The 14,417-nt window shown below is 34.7% G+C and overlaps 1 protein-coding gene across 1 annotated transcript in view; it reads left to right on the top strand.

The window, feature by feature from the left end:
- The window catches only part of TXNL1 (thioredoxin like 1), a gene marked incomplete at its 5' end in the record, with an annotated part of 29,248 nt that extends 21,711 nt beyond the window's left edge, over nt 1-7,537 (top strand). The window contains 3 exons of the mRNA XM_084252437.1: nt 157-329; nt 2,480-2,584; nt 7,464-7,537. Coding sequence (XP_084108563.1) covers nt 157-329; nt 2,480-2,584; nt 7,464-7,493 — 308 coding nt within the window. The 3' untranslated portion in view covers nt 7,494-7,537. The remainder of the gene's footprint in view (nt 1-156; nt 330-2,479; nt 2,585-7,463) is intronic.
- Nucleotides 7,538-14,417: the final 6,880 nt, after the last annotated feature.

The raw sequence follows: 14,417 nt of genomic DNA, 5'->3' as shown, positions 1-14,417 counted from the left end.
AAATACTTTCTTAAAATTTCTAAAAGAGAGGTTTACAAAGATATGTATAGGTATGTCTAGGTATGTATATATGTATGTCTGTGTTGTATGGTGTGAGTGTAATGATAAAGAGAAGAATTATATGTGATTTATGTATTTACTATTCTATGTTTACAGGTCAGGGTCCTAAATATGTAAAAATTTTTATCAATCTACCCCGATCTATGGATTTTGAAGAGGCAGAAAGAAGTGAACCAACTCAAGCTCTGGAACTAACAGAGGATGATATTAAAGAAGATGGTATTGTCCCACTTCGTTATGTGAAGTTTCAGAATGTTAACAGTGTAACTGTAAGTAGTATTTCGTTCAACGATATTTAGTGGGTTTATGGGTGACAATTCATACTATCTTCAGGATCCATGTGATCCTTTAAAGTGGTTATTTGTCGACGTGGTTTGAAATAATTTTTATAATGTAAAAATATATGTAATGAGCCAATTAAAATTTTCTTCTTTAAAACATTTATCTGTGTGCCCTTAAGAGGAAGGTGAATTTGTTAGTGTACTATGTTATATGCATGTATTATATATTTGGCAGCTTTTGTTAAAAGTTTACTCTGGAACATTTGTACTTAAACTGAAGATATTCTTGCTTTATCCTTTATATCTGGTGTTAAGTAATGATACATTTGTAACCCCCAGTTTCTTTTTTCCAGGATTTAATAGTGTAGTAATCATGATATCAATAAAAATGACTTTTTAAAAAGATAACTTCACATTATCTTAATTTACATTTTCAGCTCTACTTAGTGCTAATTCCTTTGGTGAACATCAGTATTGGAATTCAGCTCATGCAACCCTGCTCAGTCCAGTCCTTCAGAAGAGGGGTAGGAGGGCATGAGTAGAATAGCAGAATACCTGGAGAAGGAATGGCAACCAGCAGGGACCACTGAGAACAGTTATGACAAATTAGTGTGATTTCTTTCTGTTAATGGAACGAGTCTGGTTTTTGTAAACTAGAACATTATAGCATGTGTTCATTTTAGGAGGTTTTCAGTGGAGTTTCACAATACATATATTTAGTAGTAAGATGAAAGATTATTTTTTTGAATTTTCAGTATTTGAAATATCCTCTTCCAGTGAAATTAAAGAAAAAATGGTTACATTAAAGTAGAACACTGCTTATCAAATTTGGAAGGCATTTGTTGAAAAAAGCCCCTTCTACCTAGAGATCCTGATATAATGTGTCTTCAAAATGATAATTTTGACCAGAAAATCTAATTAAAGCAACTTAATATATTTTAAAGCCAGTAAATGTAAATTTGTGTTTTGATTCAAAGATCTGTACAAATAAATAAATGGAGACCTGATTTAATAGTCTACTTATTGTTGAATTGGAATTTTTAACTGATGATAACCTCAATTTGAGGTGGATCTATGGTTGCCTATGATGAGTCCCATCTGAGAAAGGAGTATGATGTTGAAACCAAGAGAGGTGGTGTTCTTAAGTGATAGCATCTAGAGTAATACTGTGTTTTTTTAAATGGGGAAAGAAGAAATCTAATATATTGAAAAAGGATCAGTGAGTAAAGGTGTTGTCTCTTAACATGCTGAAAGGAGTTTTTTAATAGAAAGTATAAAGCATTAAGCTTAAAAAATATGCAAGGCATAGTATGATTTTAGTTGATCCTTTTTAAAGATTTATTTATTTATGCATACAAGAACTGGGGTATAGGACAGAGGTGTGGGAGGTGAGAGGATCCACCAGAGACAGAAGGAACAGAACAGGCAGACTGACTGAAATACACTGCTGAGGGGAGCAGTGGGCGAGGCAGGAGAGGTCTGCTACACCATGTGGGTAGCTCCCTGGCCGGCCGGGAGATCAAACTCATGCTGCAGTGACTGTGGATAGCTTCATAGTGCTGTGCTTATCCCTTGCGCCACCAGGTAGGCCCTTAGTTGATTTCTAGTGCTACTTTCTCCTTCAGTATTCTGGGAAATTGAATGGAAATTAGAAAGAATACAACCTCAAAGATTTTCTTCAGTGAAAAACTAATAAAATTTCAATAGTGTTCTGCCCATTGTCATCAGACATCTTACATTCCCTCGCTTTCTCTGGTTTAATCATGACTCCTCATACTGGCACACTAAATTATCAGGAACTGGAGAAGATTATCATCCCTGGAGAAGATGAGAATAACAGAGCCTTGGCTACCCCTCTCAGAATCTGCCCCTCCCAGGCTGTAAAGGCCTATCTTCCTCTGCAAGGATGAGCATGGGGTCGTGGATGAGAACAAGGGCTTCAGGTTGCTGTCCTGGCTCTGTCACATAGCCTTCAAACTATGCCTTTGTGCTGCAAGTAATATATATATATACTTAATAGTTTGGATTAATCTTCATATTTTTATTGTCTAAGGAAGCTTATTAAATTTAAAGAATGTTTATGGAAAAAAGTATCATAAATGAAAATGTAAAGTGTTGTGATTTCTTTTTTTTGGTAGATATTTGTTCAATCCAATCAAGGTGAAGAAGAAACAACAAGAATTTCATATTTTACCTTCATTGGTACTCCAGTCCAGGCAACAAATATGAATGACTTCAAACGAGTAAGTATTTTAAAATGATATTTGGGGGAATAAAAATGTTATTGAAAAGAAATAATTTCATAAAGATCCACAATCATCATGGCATTAAATTTTGTAAGATGAATGTATATAGTAGGTTCTCCTTTAGATTTTCAGATATCCAACTGAAAAAATCTGTAATACAGATGTCTTATGGATAATAGTGTCTATTAGTGAATGGTATCCAAATAAGAAGTAAAAATAATAGTTTGGTTATAGAAAGTAGGAATAACAGAAAAATAAGAGTTATGTCATTACTTGAAAGTAGTAAGTACTTCGCTGATATTAAGATCTTGATTATCAGTGATTTTGATGAAATTTTAAATGACTTCAATAATTTAATGATTAAAGTTCTTTTTGATAAAAGAAAGGACTTGTTTTACTTCATTGAGATAACTTTCCAAACTCTGCGTTTGTGCTAAAAAGATCACATTTCAGTAAATTTATAGTGAATAGTCAGGCTTCGCATACACACACACATACACACAACAAAGAATATGAAAAATACATATATGAGAAAAATGTTTGTGTGTGTGTGTATATATATTTTTTTTTTTTTTAAAGAGGACATAATCGTAAGGTTTATAAAGAAACCTTAGGGGTTTGAAACCTTGGGACTTTTTGGAATGACATTTCGTACATTCATGGAATGGAATTACTTCTAACTGATAACAGTTCCTTCGGGTGACTGTTAAAATGTGCAACCACAGATCGTAAGTGCTACCACGAGCTTTATCGGTATAGGGCCCAGTTGCTGCGCACAGATAAATGTGCAGCAGCACAGGAGATGGGGGGACCACAGTGTTTCTGAGCTGCATGAGCAGGCAGGGTAGAACCTGAGGTGATTATAAGAGTGGAAGAGTTTCCCTAGGGTTTTCAGCACCTGGAGCGGGAGCGGGAGGCACCCGGTGTAACAGTTTAGATCCCTGTTTGGGAAAGTAGAATTCAAGGATATCCTGAGAATTCTTACTTTTGTGGGGTTTTTTTGCTTTTTGGGTTGTTTTTTTTTTTTTTTTTTTTTTTTTTGCATAGGCAGTATTTTCTCTGTTTACTGAGGTAACAATAGTTTGAATTCTTATTCTATATTCTATGGTGATATCTACAGATATGATTTTAATTCAGTTACAGAGAAATTCATAAAATTACCTAAGAGTGGATGAACTTACACAATTGTATGCTATTTGATTTCAACTGGTCATTTTCCACTGCTATTCTCCTGTCTCATAGCATAATTAACTTTTGGAAGCTGTAGAAACAATTGTGTACTTTGTCATGTCAAGTGTTTGACATATGTATAATGACAGGTCAGAAGAAGCAGAGATTAAACATCTACATTTTAATGATATGAAATATGCTGTACTGGAAAAAATGTGTGAGCAACAAAGACACTTTGGCTGCCTGCTTTGTTACTTTGCCTGTTTGAATTAAATTCCATTGGATTTTGCTTGGATTTTGTAGTTCGTTTTAGCTTAATCACATTATAAAACTTATTACTGTAAGTCCTCTATTATTTCCTCACACCATTAATCCAGCCCTGGTTTCCACTTTCTCACTTGAGCTTTTATGCAATTTTATTTCCCTTTTTTTCCTCAAAATAACCACTGTTTGGTCTTTCCCATCTTCCCAGTCTGCCGTTCAGTTGTGGTTTTTCTAATGTAAAATAATTGTCCATCTAAGAATCTGTTTCTACCTCTTTGTTTCTAACGGCCCCTCTCCCACCCCAGAATGGTTTATCTCTATCATCTCTTACCAAATTGTCATTTTTTAACTGTTTTTAGGATAGCAAAAGTATTAGAATTTTCTCAGGTTAGATTTGGCATGTGTTTTATTAGCTCAGGGCAGAAAGTTTTCATACCTTTTTGTGAAGAGAGCTATAAAATGGTTGAGTGAATGATAAAATACAGTTTAGCATTTCCAGTTCACATTTTTATGTTGTATAAGTTGTATCTAGATAATGTTAGTTTTCAGAATATCATTGACCACCTCCTTATGTCATTAAATTGGCAGAAGCTAAGGTAATGCTGATGAATTTTGATGTGGATAGAGATCTTTGCCTACCTTGCATGCTGTTACAGCTTTCGATGTTTATACTTTTAAGATTTGTTGGGCTAGAACACCCCTTCCACATGTCTGTTTATTGGCTCTTAGAGGCATGGTGCACAGATTATAATATACGCTTAGGATATATGTTGTTGTCAATGAATTTTTTGTGTTGCATCATGAAAAAGCTTGCCACCTTAATTGGAAGTAGATGTTTTCTTTGCTAAAATATGCTATTTATATGGATTATTTATTTTAATACAAAAGTATTAAAATAAAAGTGTACTAAGTGAGCAAAATTGTAGGGGCTTTTGCTTTTGAGGGAATGAGGTGCATGTGAAAAGTAGAGCAGATTATTGCTGTGATAAAAATAGATCTTTCTAAACTGGCATTCACTGTATCAGCTATTTTTGTAACATATCTGTCTGTTTATTTTTCAGCTTTTTTAATCCAACTCAAATGAACTAAAAACAGAAGATTTAAAAAAAATGAATATAAAGATTGACCTTATCTCACTCTCCTCCCCTCCTTGCTTCTCTACTCAGCTAGCACCTGTCTGCTCTCACCCTTCCCATATTCTCGCCATTGCTGGTGCAAGATTTCTCCAGCTTCTGTCATCTGGATCAGCCTTCTTGTTACCTAGATTTTCTCAGCCATCTCTTTCATCAAACCTCACTCAAATCATGTTTCTCAGTTGGCCTTTTATTTTGTTTTGATTTTTGATTTGGGCTTGCAACTAGGTGCTTTCATTTCATTACCACACTGTGTTGCTCACCTGACTTTTTAACTTCCTCCTGTCTCACGTTTAATATTGTACTACATTTTGAAAAATAATATTGCAATAAAATATATTGTTGTAAATGCTTTCAGATTTAGCTAGTTGTTGGGTAATGTTTAATATGATGTAAAGTTTAACTTTATTTTTTTAGTAACTGTAGAATCATTTTGGAAATCAAAGATGAATACTTTCTTTTATACTGAGTTCATTTATACTAGAATTATGTGTTGATTAAACTGTAGTACTAGCATACTACATTGATTAGACTGTAGTTGAGAGATACGGGTTTTTCTTTTTCTCATTGAAACTGTAGCCCAAAAAGTCTTTTTGCTAATTAATGTGGGCTTGTCCTTGTTTTGTCTACCCAAGCGAGCTTAAGGCCGGTTGAGAGTACGGACTGATTGTTAAGCTGGGTTAAAATAGTAACACAAAGATCAGTGGACTCTTTACTGAATAAATATCTTTGACACCTAATTTTGCTGTACCTAGACGTGTATTTGAGGTGTTATATAAAGACTTTAAAATGAATAAAAGAGCTTTATTTTGGCAACGAGAACATCCATATTGGAGTGCTGAATTTCTTCTTTTTTACAGAGAATACACATTGGAAAGTTGAGAGTTATCAACCTGTGAAACAGTATGCAGATTTGTGTCTGCTGTGTCACATCTGCTAAAATTTTAATTTTTAATATTGGTTTTGTTTTCTTTTGTTTAATTAATAGCTCTGTGTTTGGCGTGTTCCTAGGTGATATATAATGATCAATAACACTTTCAGTGTTTATCTGCTTTAATTTATTTTTGTATAAATCCTGCCCCCTCACCTTCTTTCTTAAGACTCTCCTGGGCTCTTAATATCTGAGTTTCTTACTTTCATCTACATACTCTTAGGAGACTATCTCTTTAACATCTTTCTGACTTTCTGAACTTTCTAATATATGGTTTCCTTGGATCAGAGAGAGAGCTTTTTAAAGTTGTAAAAGTGGTTTTCTATGAGGGGAAAAACAGTATTTCTGGCTTCATGTAATTGGGAATTCAGCGGAAAGGGTTTTTATAATCTTCTCTCCTGAATGACATTGACCCAACCATATTTTATTTCAGACCAAACATGTACTGAAGACCTTTGAGTTTTGCTTGATATAGACACTTGCAATTTAGAATCAATTTAAATTGATTCTACTGATCTAAATTATATTTATAAATGTATATAGAAATTTGATTGCAAATACATATTTAATCACTTGTAAGTAGTAGATTTCTTTAGAGGCATTTCTGCCATAAGAATGTACTATTGAATAATAAACTTTAGACTTAAATTATTTGATTAAAACAAAGTTTTATATCATTTCCATGTAGAATTATTGGTAGAAACAAGGTCATTCGTTACCATTTCTGTGCTGCCCACATATATAGCAACTAGAACATTTTTAAAAACCTTCCAGTAGGGAATTTTTCTAATCATTGACAGAAACAAGACTTAGTCTTTACATTTTCAGTAGTACATTTGTAGAAACCATGGTTTTTTAAAAATAGAAATTAGGCAAAATTAGTCATTTTAATCTGTTTTCATTGCATGTCTTCATATTGAGAGAAAAGTCTAGAGACCTGTCAACTTGAGCATGAAGACATAAGTTTAGCATACCCTTTTAATTCCAGATTTTGTGATCGACATTTGATTTCTAATTGCCTAAAAATAGTATGCCAAATATATTTCACTCATATAGCATCATCTTTTTATTAACTTCTCTAAACTGTCAACCTTGTTTTGAAAAATTGCATTACTTTTTCTTAAAACAGTGTGGGAAGCCAAAAATAGCCTGCATGTGTTTTATTTTTAATTTCTTGAGGCTGTGAGAGGAGGGAGGGTCACAGTTTGCTTCAACAATGAAAATACACTGCATGCCGGTAAAGATGCAGGGGTAAAAATTAATACCAGGTTTTAAAGATGATTAGCAGTTAGTAATTTTTTTTTAGCGGTTAGTAATATTTTGAAAATATCCATATTTCCAAATAAGATGTGTATATGAAATTATTTTTGTTTTCTAGGTAGTTGGCAAAAAAGGAGAAAGCCATTAAGGTACAGAAGACACTGGAAGACCACATTGCAATCAGATCTACAGCTCCTGGATAATTGCTTGATTCTCACCAGAGACTGTCAATATTCCATTCATTGCCATTACCAATAAATCATTGCTTTTGTTCAGATGGTATCATTAGTGTTTCTATTGTAATCTTGATACATGCAATTGTAAATAAAAGTCATACTTTTGCCAAGCTTAACTTTTGTCATTCTAAATAAGTATTTTCTCTTTCCATTTATTTGAAAATTGGCCAACTTGTGATTTTAGAAGAGATTTAAGTTTCTGGTAACACTGATTGAAAGCCACTTTCTTTAGAGGAGCAAAACTATTTCAGGTAATTCAGGAGTGTTTGTGCACTCATGTATACACAAACAGAAAGTGATTTTGATACATGGACTTGGAAAGCTAACTATTTCAAATGTTTCAGAATGCAGTAACTTATATGTTTATTAAAACATTTTGGTATCTGAGGTATAGAGATTTCTCAAATTATAACTACCAGAAATAAATTAATGAGCTTTAAGTTTAACTTAAACTATTAGTTAATGAACCAGAGATTCTAAGCCCCTCTGAGTCAGCCATTTTCTTTACTAGGAAAGGTTTGTGAAAATCTGAGAGTGGGGGAAAAAAAGTACTATCAATTTATGAAACATAGAAATTAGTGTTTTCAATCAAGTTTTTATTAGCTACCAAAAGATGCAGTGTAAGTATATGGAAAACATAAGTTAAGCTTGAAAATGCATTGGCCAAATGTATGTTTAAAAGGTCTTTCACAAAAGGCTGGTAAAACAAAACGTGTTTCTTCTTTGTTTTTAATCTTAAAACTACTTCAGAAAGTATTGGTCAATTTGTTTTTAATTTCTATTTTTCTAATTCAAATTTAATTTTTTAATTTCTGAATATTTTTAAAATTTGGTGTTTGGAAAGTATACATACAACTGTCTTAATTTTGATTCAGTTAATTAAATAGTACATTTGCTGGTGGTGGTGTCTGGCAATATGGTTGAGATACAATTTTGCCTTTGGAGAAGAATGTACCTATAATTGTTTTATGAAAAAAATTATGCAGAAATTTTAGTGTTAAAATAGTCACTTTCTGAAACCCCTGTCATTAGATAATGTTTAGGGTTTTTTTTGTATGTAAGCACATTAACTGATCTGTATCAGCTATGTTGCCTTGGATCAAGTGGAGGCAAAAGGCAAGAAATAAAAGTTTCTAACACTCCTTAATATAGACCATCTCAGATTAATCACGTCTGAAATTAAGGATAAAATTAATATCAAGATTTTATGTTACACTTTTGTACACAGCTTTTTGGGTAATTCTTAAAGTGCCTCATCTTAAGTATTACTGACCTCATTCTATTTATACTTGACAATTTGAAAACCCAGTGAAAGTAATTTCATCTTTGTAAAGGAATTGGCATCAGATTTATATTGTTTATGTGACTTTTCTATAACTCAGTTGGTTGCATTATACAAACATTCCATAATCAAATTGTAAATAGTGAAAAATGAATGTTTATAGGTAACTGTAAATGTTTCACTATGGGAAGTTTTATAAATAAACATGCATAGTTGACATTATTTAAATTAACAAGCTGAAATGCTGATGTTTTATCCTAAAAGTGTGTGCATTACACACACAAACGTATACATATATGACTTGTTTATGCAACACGGAATCTTCCAGATAAATAAAAGCATTTGAAAAATGTAACCCCAGTTATTTTAACCAAACCATCCATTAGTGCTTTCCAGAAAACTAACTTTGTTTATTGTTTATCAGACCTAGCAAAAAACTCACAAAACTTCCCTCATTTTGCACATTTCACATAAGATTGCATTAAAACAATGAAATACCTTGTCCAGAAAACAAATAAAAATATTAGAGCACAAAGTCTTTGCTAGCACACAGTTGAGGTAAAAGAGCAAATCCTTCACTCATGTTCCTCTGCAAGGCCTTTATGATCCATTTTGGCCAAGTGGGCCCCCATTTTCAGGGTTGTGTTGAAGACAAGCCACTAAATCTATTGGAGTTGACATGTAAGTTGAAACCTATCCACCGTCTATCTCATGTTTTGGGGTTGTATACTAGGTTTTTGAAGTGTTTATAGGTGTGCTGTTACTGTACATTTGGGCCTCAGCCTCTTATTCATGGTTGCCATTAATACATTTGATGTGGGGACATACCTGCTGTTCAGATCTTCCTAAACCTTTAATGTCTAAAGCAAACTTTAATACAGTAATAAGAATAACGCACTGGAATTGACTAGTCAACTTAAATCCTCTTGTAAGCTTCTAAGAATGAAAAAAATTTACCATTCCATGTTGCTTGTATTAATACTTCTCCAATTCAATTTTGCAGATTCTGTTTATATATCTCTTCTGGAATCAGTCATTTCTAACTTTAATTTTTTTCCCTACATAAATCCATTCACTAAGCCCCTAAGGAAAACTTTGTAGGAATATTGTGTTCTTTTAGCTTGAATACCTTGTCATCAGAGGTGTTTTGCGTTTTACAGAATTTTCCATACTCTCATTATGTATGTTTATAATACATGTATAACATGTTTGTTAGGTAAACAAAATTTAAGAGTGAATATTCCCCAACTAAGCCAGTGTTTCATTTAAAGCATTTTTTTTCAAATTGTTTTATTTTTACATCAATACATTTTTATATGGCCAGCACTGTAAGTGGTTACAGTGGGGATTTTACATGCTAATAAGATCACTTTAAAACTTTGTGGCCCATGCAAAATTATTGGAGAATGTGTAACTAAATTATGCTCAGAAGATTATTTTAGAATTTGGGTATGCTCCTAAAATTGTACACAGCTTGGAATAATATTAAACTTTATGATATGTAACCCCAAAGCTGCTAGAGTGTTTCTCTCCCTCTTGTACTTCGCTGTGGGAAGAGGAAGCTTATTCAGGGATTCTGGTAAGTTGACCAGGCCAGAATTAGTTGTGAAAACATGATTTGGTTTGTGATTTTGTGATTTGGTGAAAACATGACTTGGATAATAAGCATTTGAGGTCCCGGCATGTTAGGCTACTTAGGTGAGACTCTCCACTGTTTGAATTTTCTTTCCTACTTGTGAGCTATGTCTTCTTGAGAAAGTAGCATTTTTCAGAGCTTGAGTTTACTCTTTTGTAAAAATAGAAACATTACTTCTTGGTCTTGCTATGAAGATTAAATGTGTTTTACTTTGTATCTGGAGCAAGGATAAGTTACCTTGTGTATCCTATTCTCCCCTCTTGACTCACTTGTCATTGCTGTTCAGGCCTTTTCTTGCTAGGTATAATGTAGCAATTTCTTAATTGTGTCCTTGCCTCTGACCTGGCCTCTGTAATGTGTCTGCCACATGACTGCTGGTTATCTTTCAAGGTCTTCATAATGTGATTCGCCCCTCCCCTCGTCAGCCTCTTCTCCCCCTCCCTGCTGCCAATTCCCCTGCGTGCTGAACCTTCCTAGCATCCTGATATCTAATACATACTTGTGACTCAACATGACCTCTTAGCATATTCCTATGTAGCTATAAGACTCAGTGCAAGCAAAAAGGATAAAGGTAACACCAAGATTCTGTTTGTCCTGCTGCTGCCAGAGCACCTTGTGGTTATTTCATCCTGATCCTGGTACTTACCAAATTATGTAATTGTAGTCTTATTTATTTTAACCAGCAGAACTGGGAGGATTTTGTTCCCAGTACCAAACCAGTGTTACTTTTATCACTATCATCATTAAACACACCATTGAACAAATCACCAAATTTCAAGAGGAGATGCTTGAGGTAAGTCTGAGAACCTAAGTAGGAATTTGCAGTTCAGCAAGGTGAGGAAGAGAACTTAGTGGATACAGGGGAAAGTGCATGGTGCCTTCATTGGAATCACTGAATTAAATACAACAGATTTGTTAGGGAGGTGAAGGAGGAGATGAAGCTGGAGGAGCAGATACAAACCATGGCATGAAGTCCGCTTGCCATCTGAGAGAGGCTTTATCCTGTATTTATGGGGTGGGGGTGCAGGGGCAGGGAGAGGACTCCACAGTGACTCAAGTGTCATTTTTACAATTGGATGAAGAGATATTGGTTCTTACTAGAAGCAGTGTATTTTCAGGGAAAGATGAATATAGTTTTGGATATGTTGCCTTCAGCGAAGTGCCTGAAATATGTTTATTGCCTTTCTGGTGGAGATGACTAGTAGGTACACAGGCAAGAATGTTTTAGAGCTTAGGGGTAGAAGTAGGGAACTAGGAGTCTTTTAAGTTAATGATAGTTGAAACAGGTGGTTTGAAAGGGAGGAGTGTGAATATAAAGGAGAGGGAAAAAAGCAAACGTGTGCCACTTAAAATAGGAACCCTAAAGCCTTACATTATTGATAAAACACAACTGAGGAATAGAAAAGGACCTCAACCTCGTAAAGAACATTTACGAAAAATGTAAAATGCTCATATGGTATTTACCATGTCTATTTGTTTTTCCCTTAATTTCGATCTGTTCATTAGCCTTTCTGTGTATTTCTTCTCCTTGGCCTTTTTGGTAGATTTTAGAGCAATTATTCTGTAAGATTACCCTCAATTTGGGATTATCTGAATGGATTCAAACTCTTCATTTTTTTACAGGAATACTACTGAAGCAGTGTTGTGTCCATCTCAGTATATCTTTTCAGGGGCTTATATCTGTTTCATAATTGCTAATATTAGGTTTGATGACTTTAATTAGCCAATTACTTATTTTAATAAGTAACTTGGGAGATATTTTGAGATATTAAATATCCTGTTCCTTATCAAACTTCTACATTAGCTAGCATTTGTTACCATTTTTTAAAATGCCATTATTTCTTTTACATTTCTTAGATGATAGTTCACCATAAGGCAGATATTTTTCTATTATTTATGTACTTATGTCTTTATTCATATAATATCTATCAGTATCTATATCAGATATCTATATATCAATATCTATATCAGTATATCATATAATATCTATATATCAATGGGTTATAATACATTACTATCAGTTTATTTTGATATTCATGCTGTTCCGGAGTTGCCTGATGGGATCCCCTGCAAGTTGGCACCCATGTTGACTTGATACCTCAAGCATCCTTGAGCCCTGCCTTCCTTTCTTTTTTTTTTTAATTTTTTAAATTTTATTTTTTATAAAGGCAAAGAGTAGTTTTACTATACTTTAATTTTATTTTATTTTAAGATTTATTTATTTATTTATACAAGCACTGGGTACAGTCAGAAGCGCAGGAGGGTGAGAGAACTCACCAGAGCCAGAGCAGGGAGCAGAGCAGGCAGAAGGACCGAAGTACACTGCTGAGGGGAGCAGCGGGCGGCAGGAGAGAGGTCTGCGCGCCATGTGGGACCCTCCTCCGGTGGCCGGGGAGCAGCTGGGGATCGAACCGGCGCTGCAGAGGCTGTGGGCAGCTTCACAACCCAGTGCTCAACCGCTGCGCCGCGGGGGAGGCCCTTCCCTTCCTTTCTTGCATAAGATTTTCCAAGCTCTCTCTCTACTTTCCTCTCCCAGGCCTGGTGTCAATTATTTCTCCAAGGATAAATCACTAGTTCCACTAAAGTGGAGAATGATATTTAGAGACCAAGATCTGGGTGTTAGCTGTGCTTATTCCTACTGGTGTGTCTTTGCTTATAGTCTCTCTCAATGGGTGGAAATATGAAAAAGGTTCAGACAGGATGGGATATTTATGCACACACATAGACAAAGCATTTAATTTCTTTTTTAAGGAACATGTTTTTAATTAAAAAAACCCATAATTTCATATTTATGGCTCTAGTGCAGGGAACATTCTAGATTTTCTTTTTTTTTTTTTTTTTATATAGAGAGGCATGTTTTTATTTATTTATTTATTTGTTTGTTTTGTTTATACATGCACTGGGTACAGTCAGAAGCGCGGGAGGGTGAGAGAATTCACCAGAGCCAGAGCGGGGAGCAGAGCAGGCAGAAGGACCGAAGTACACTGCTGAGGGGAGCAGCGGGCGGCAGGAGAGGTCTGCGCGCCATGTGGGACCCTCCTCTGGTGGCCGGGGAGCAGCCGGGGATTGAACCGGCGCCGCAGAGGCCGCGGGCAGCTTCGCAACCCAGTGCTCAACCGCTGCGCCACCGGGGAGGCCCATTCTAGATTTTCTTATTTCCATTTTTGCAACTGCATTTGCTAAATGTAAAAATGTGGCTTCCATTATCCTTAGTGTATTTACATATTCCCTCAAGTCTACAATACAAGATGTAGTTTCAGAATTGATAACCGTTATCTCAGGAAATTCTAATCTATTAGTGTTCAATATTTGTTCATTTGTTTTTAAGGTAAAATTTATATACCTTGAAATATAAAAGTTGTTTATCAAATGCCCGATGAGATTTCACAAATGGATACATTCGTGTATCATGTGTCCCTAACATGGTATAGGACACCTCCATCACCTCCAAAAATTCCAATTAAGTCCCTTCCCCATCAACCTCCCAATTCCTAAAACCAGTCACTCTTCTCAATATTTTTCACCATAGATTTTTTTGGCCTGTTCTAGAAATTCATGTAAATTAAATGATAGCATGTATTCTTCTGTGTCTAACTTCTTTACTTAGCAAATGTGTATGAGATTATCCATGGTGTTGCATATTTCAGTACTTCATTCCTTTTCATTGCTGAGTAGTATTCCATTGTATAACCATACTACCATTTGTTTATACAGTCACCAACTGATGGATATTTGGGTTGTTTCAAGTTTGGACTATTACAAATAAGCTGCTAGGAACAACCTTTCACAAGTATTTTTGTGTATGTATGCTTTTATTTTTCTTGGGAAATGTCTAGATATAGAACTGCTAGATTAAAGAGTACGTGAACAAACTGCCACATCTTTTTCATAAGTGGAGATTCCATTTTACACTCCAGC

This window comes from Talpa europaea, assembly GCF_964194135.1.
Source record: "Talpa europaea genome assembly, chromosome: 13".
NCBI lineage: Eukaryota > Metazoa > Chordata > Mammalia > Eulipotyphla > Talpidae > Talpa > Talpa europaea.
This window is presented reverse-complemented; position numbering and strand designations above follow the sequence as displayed.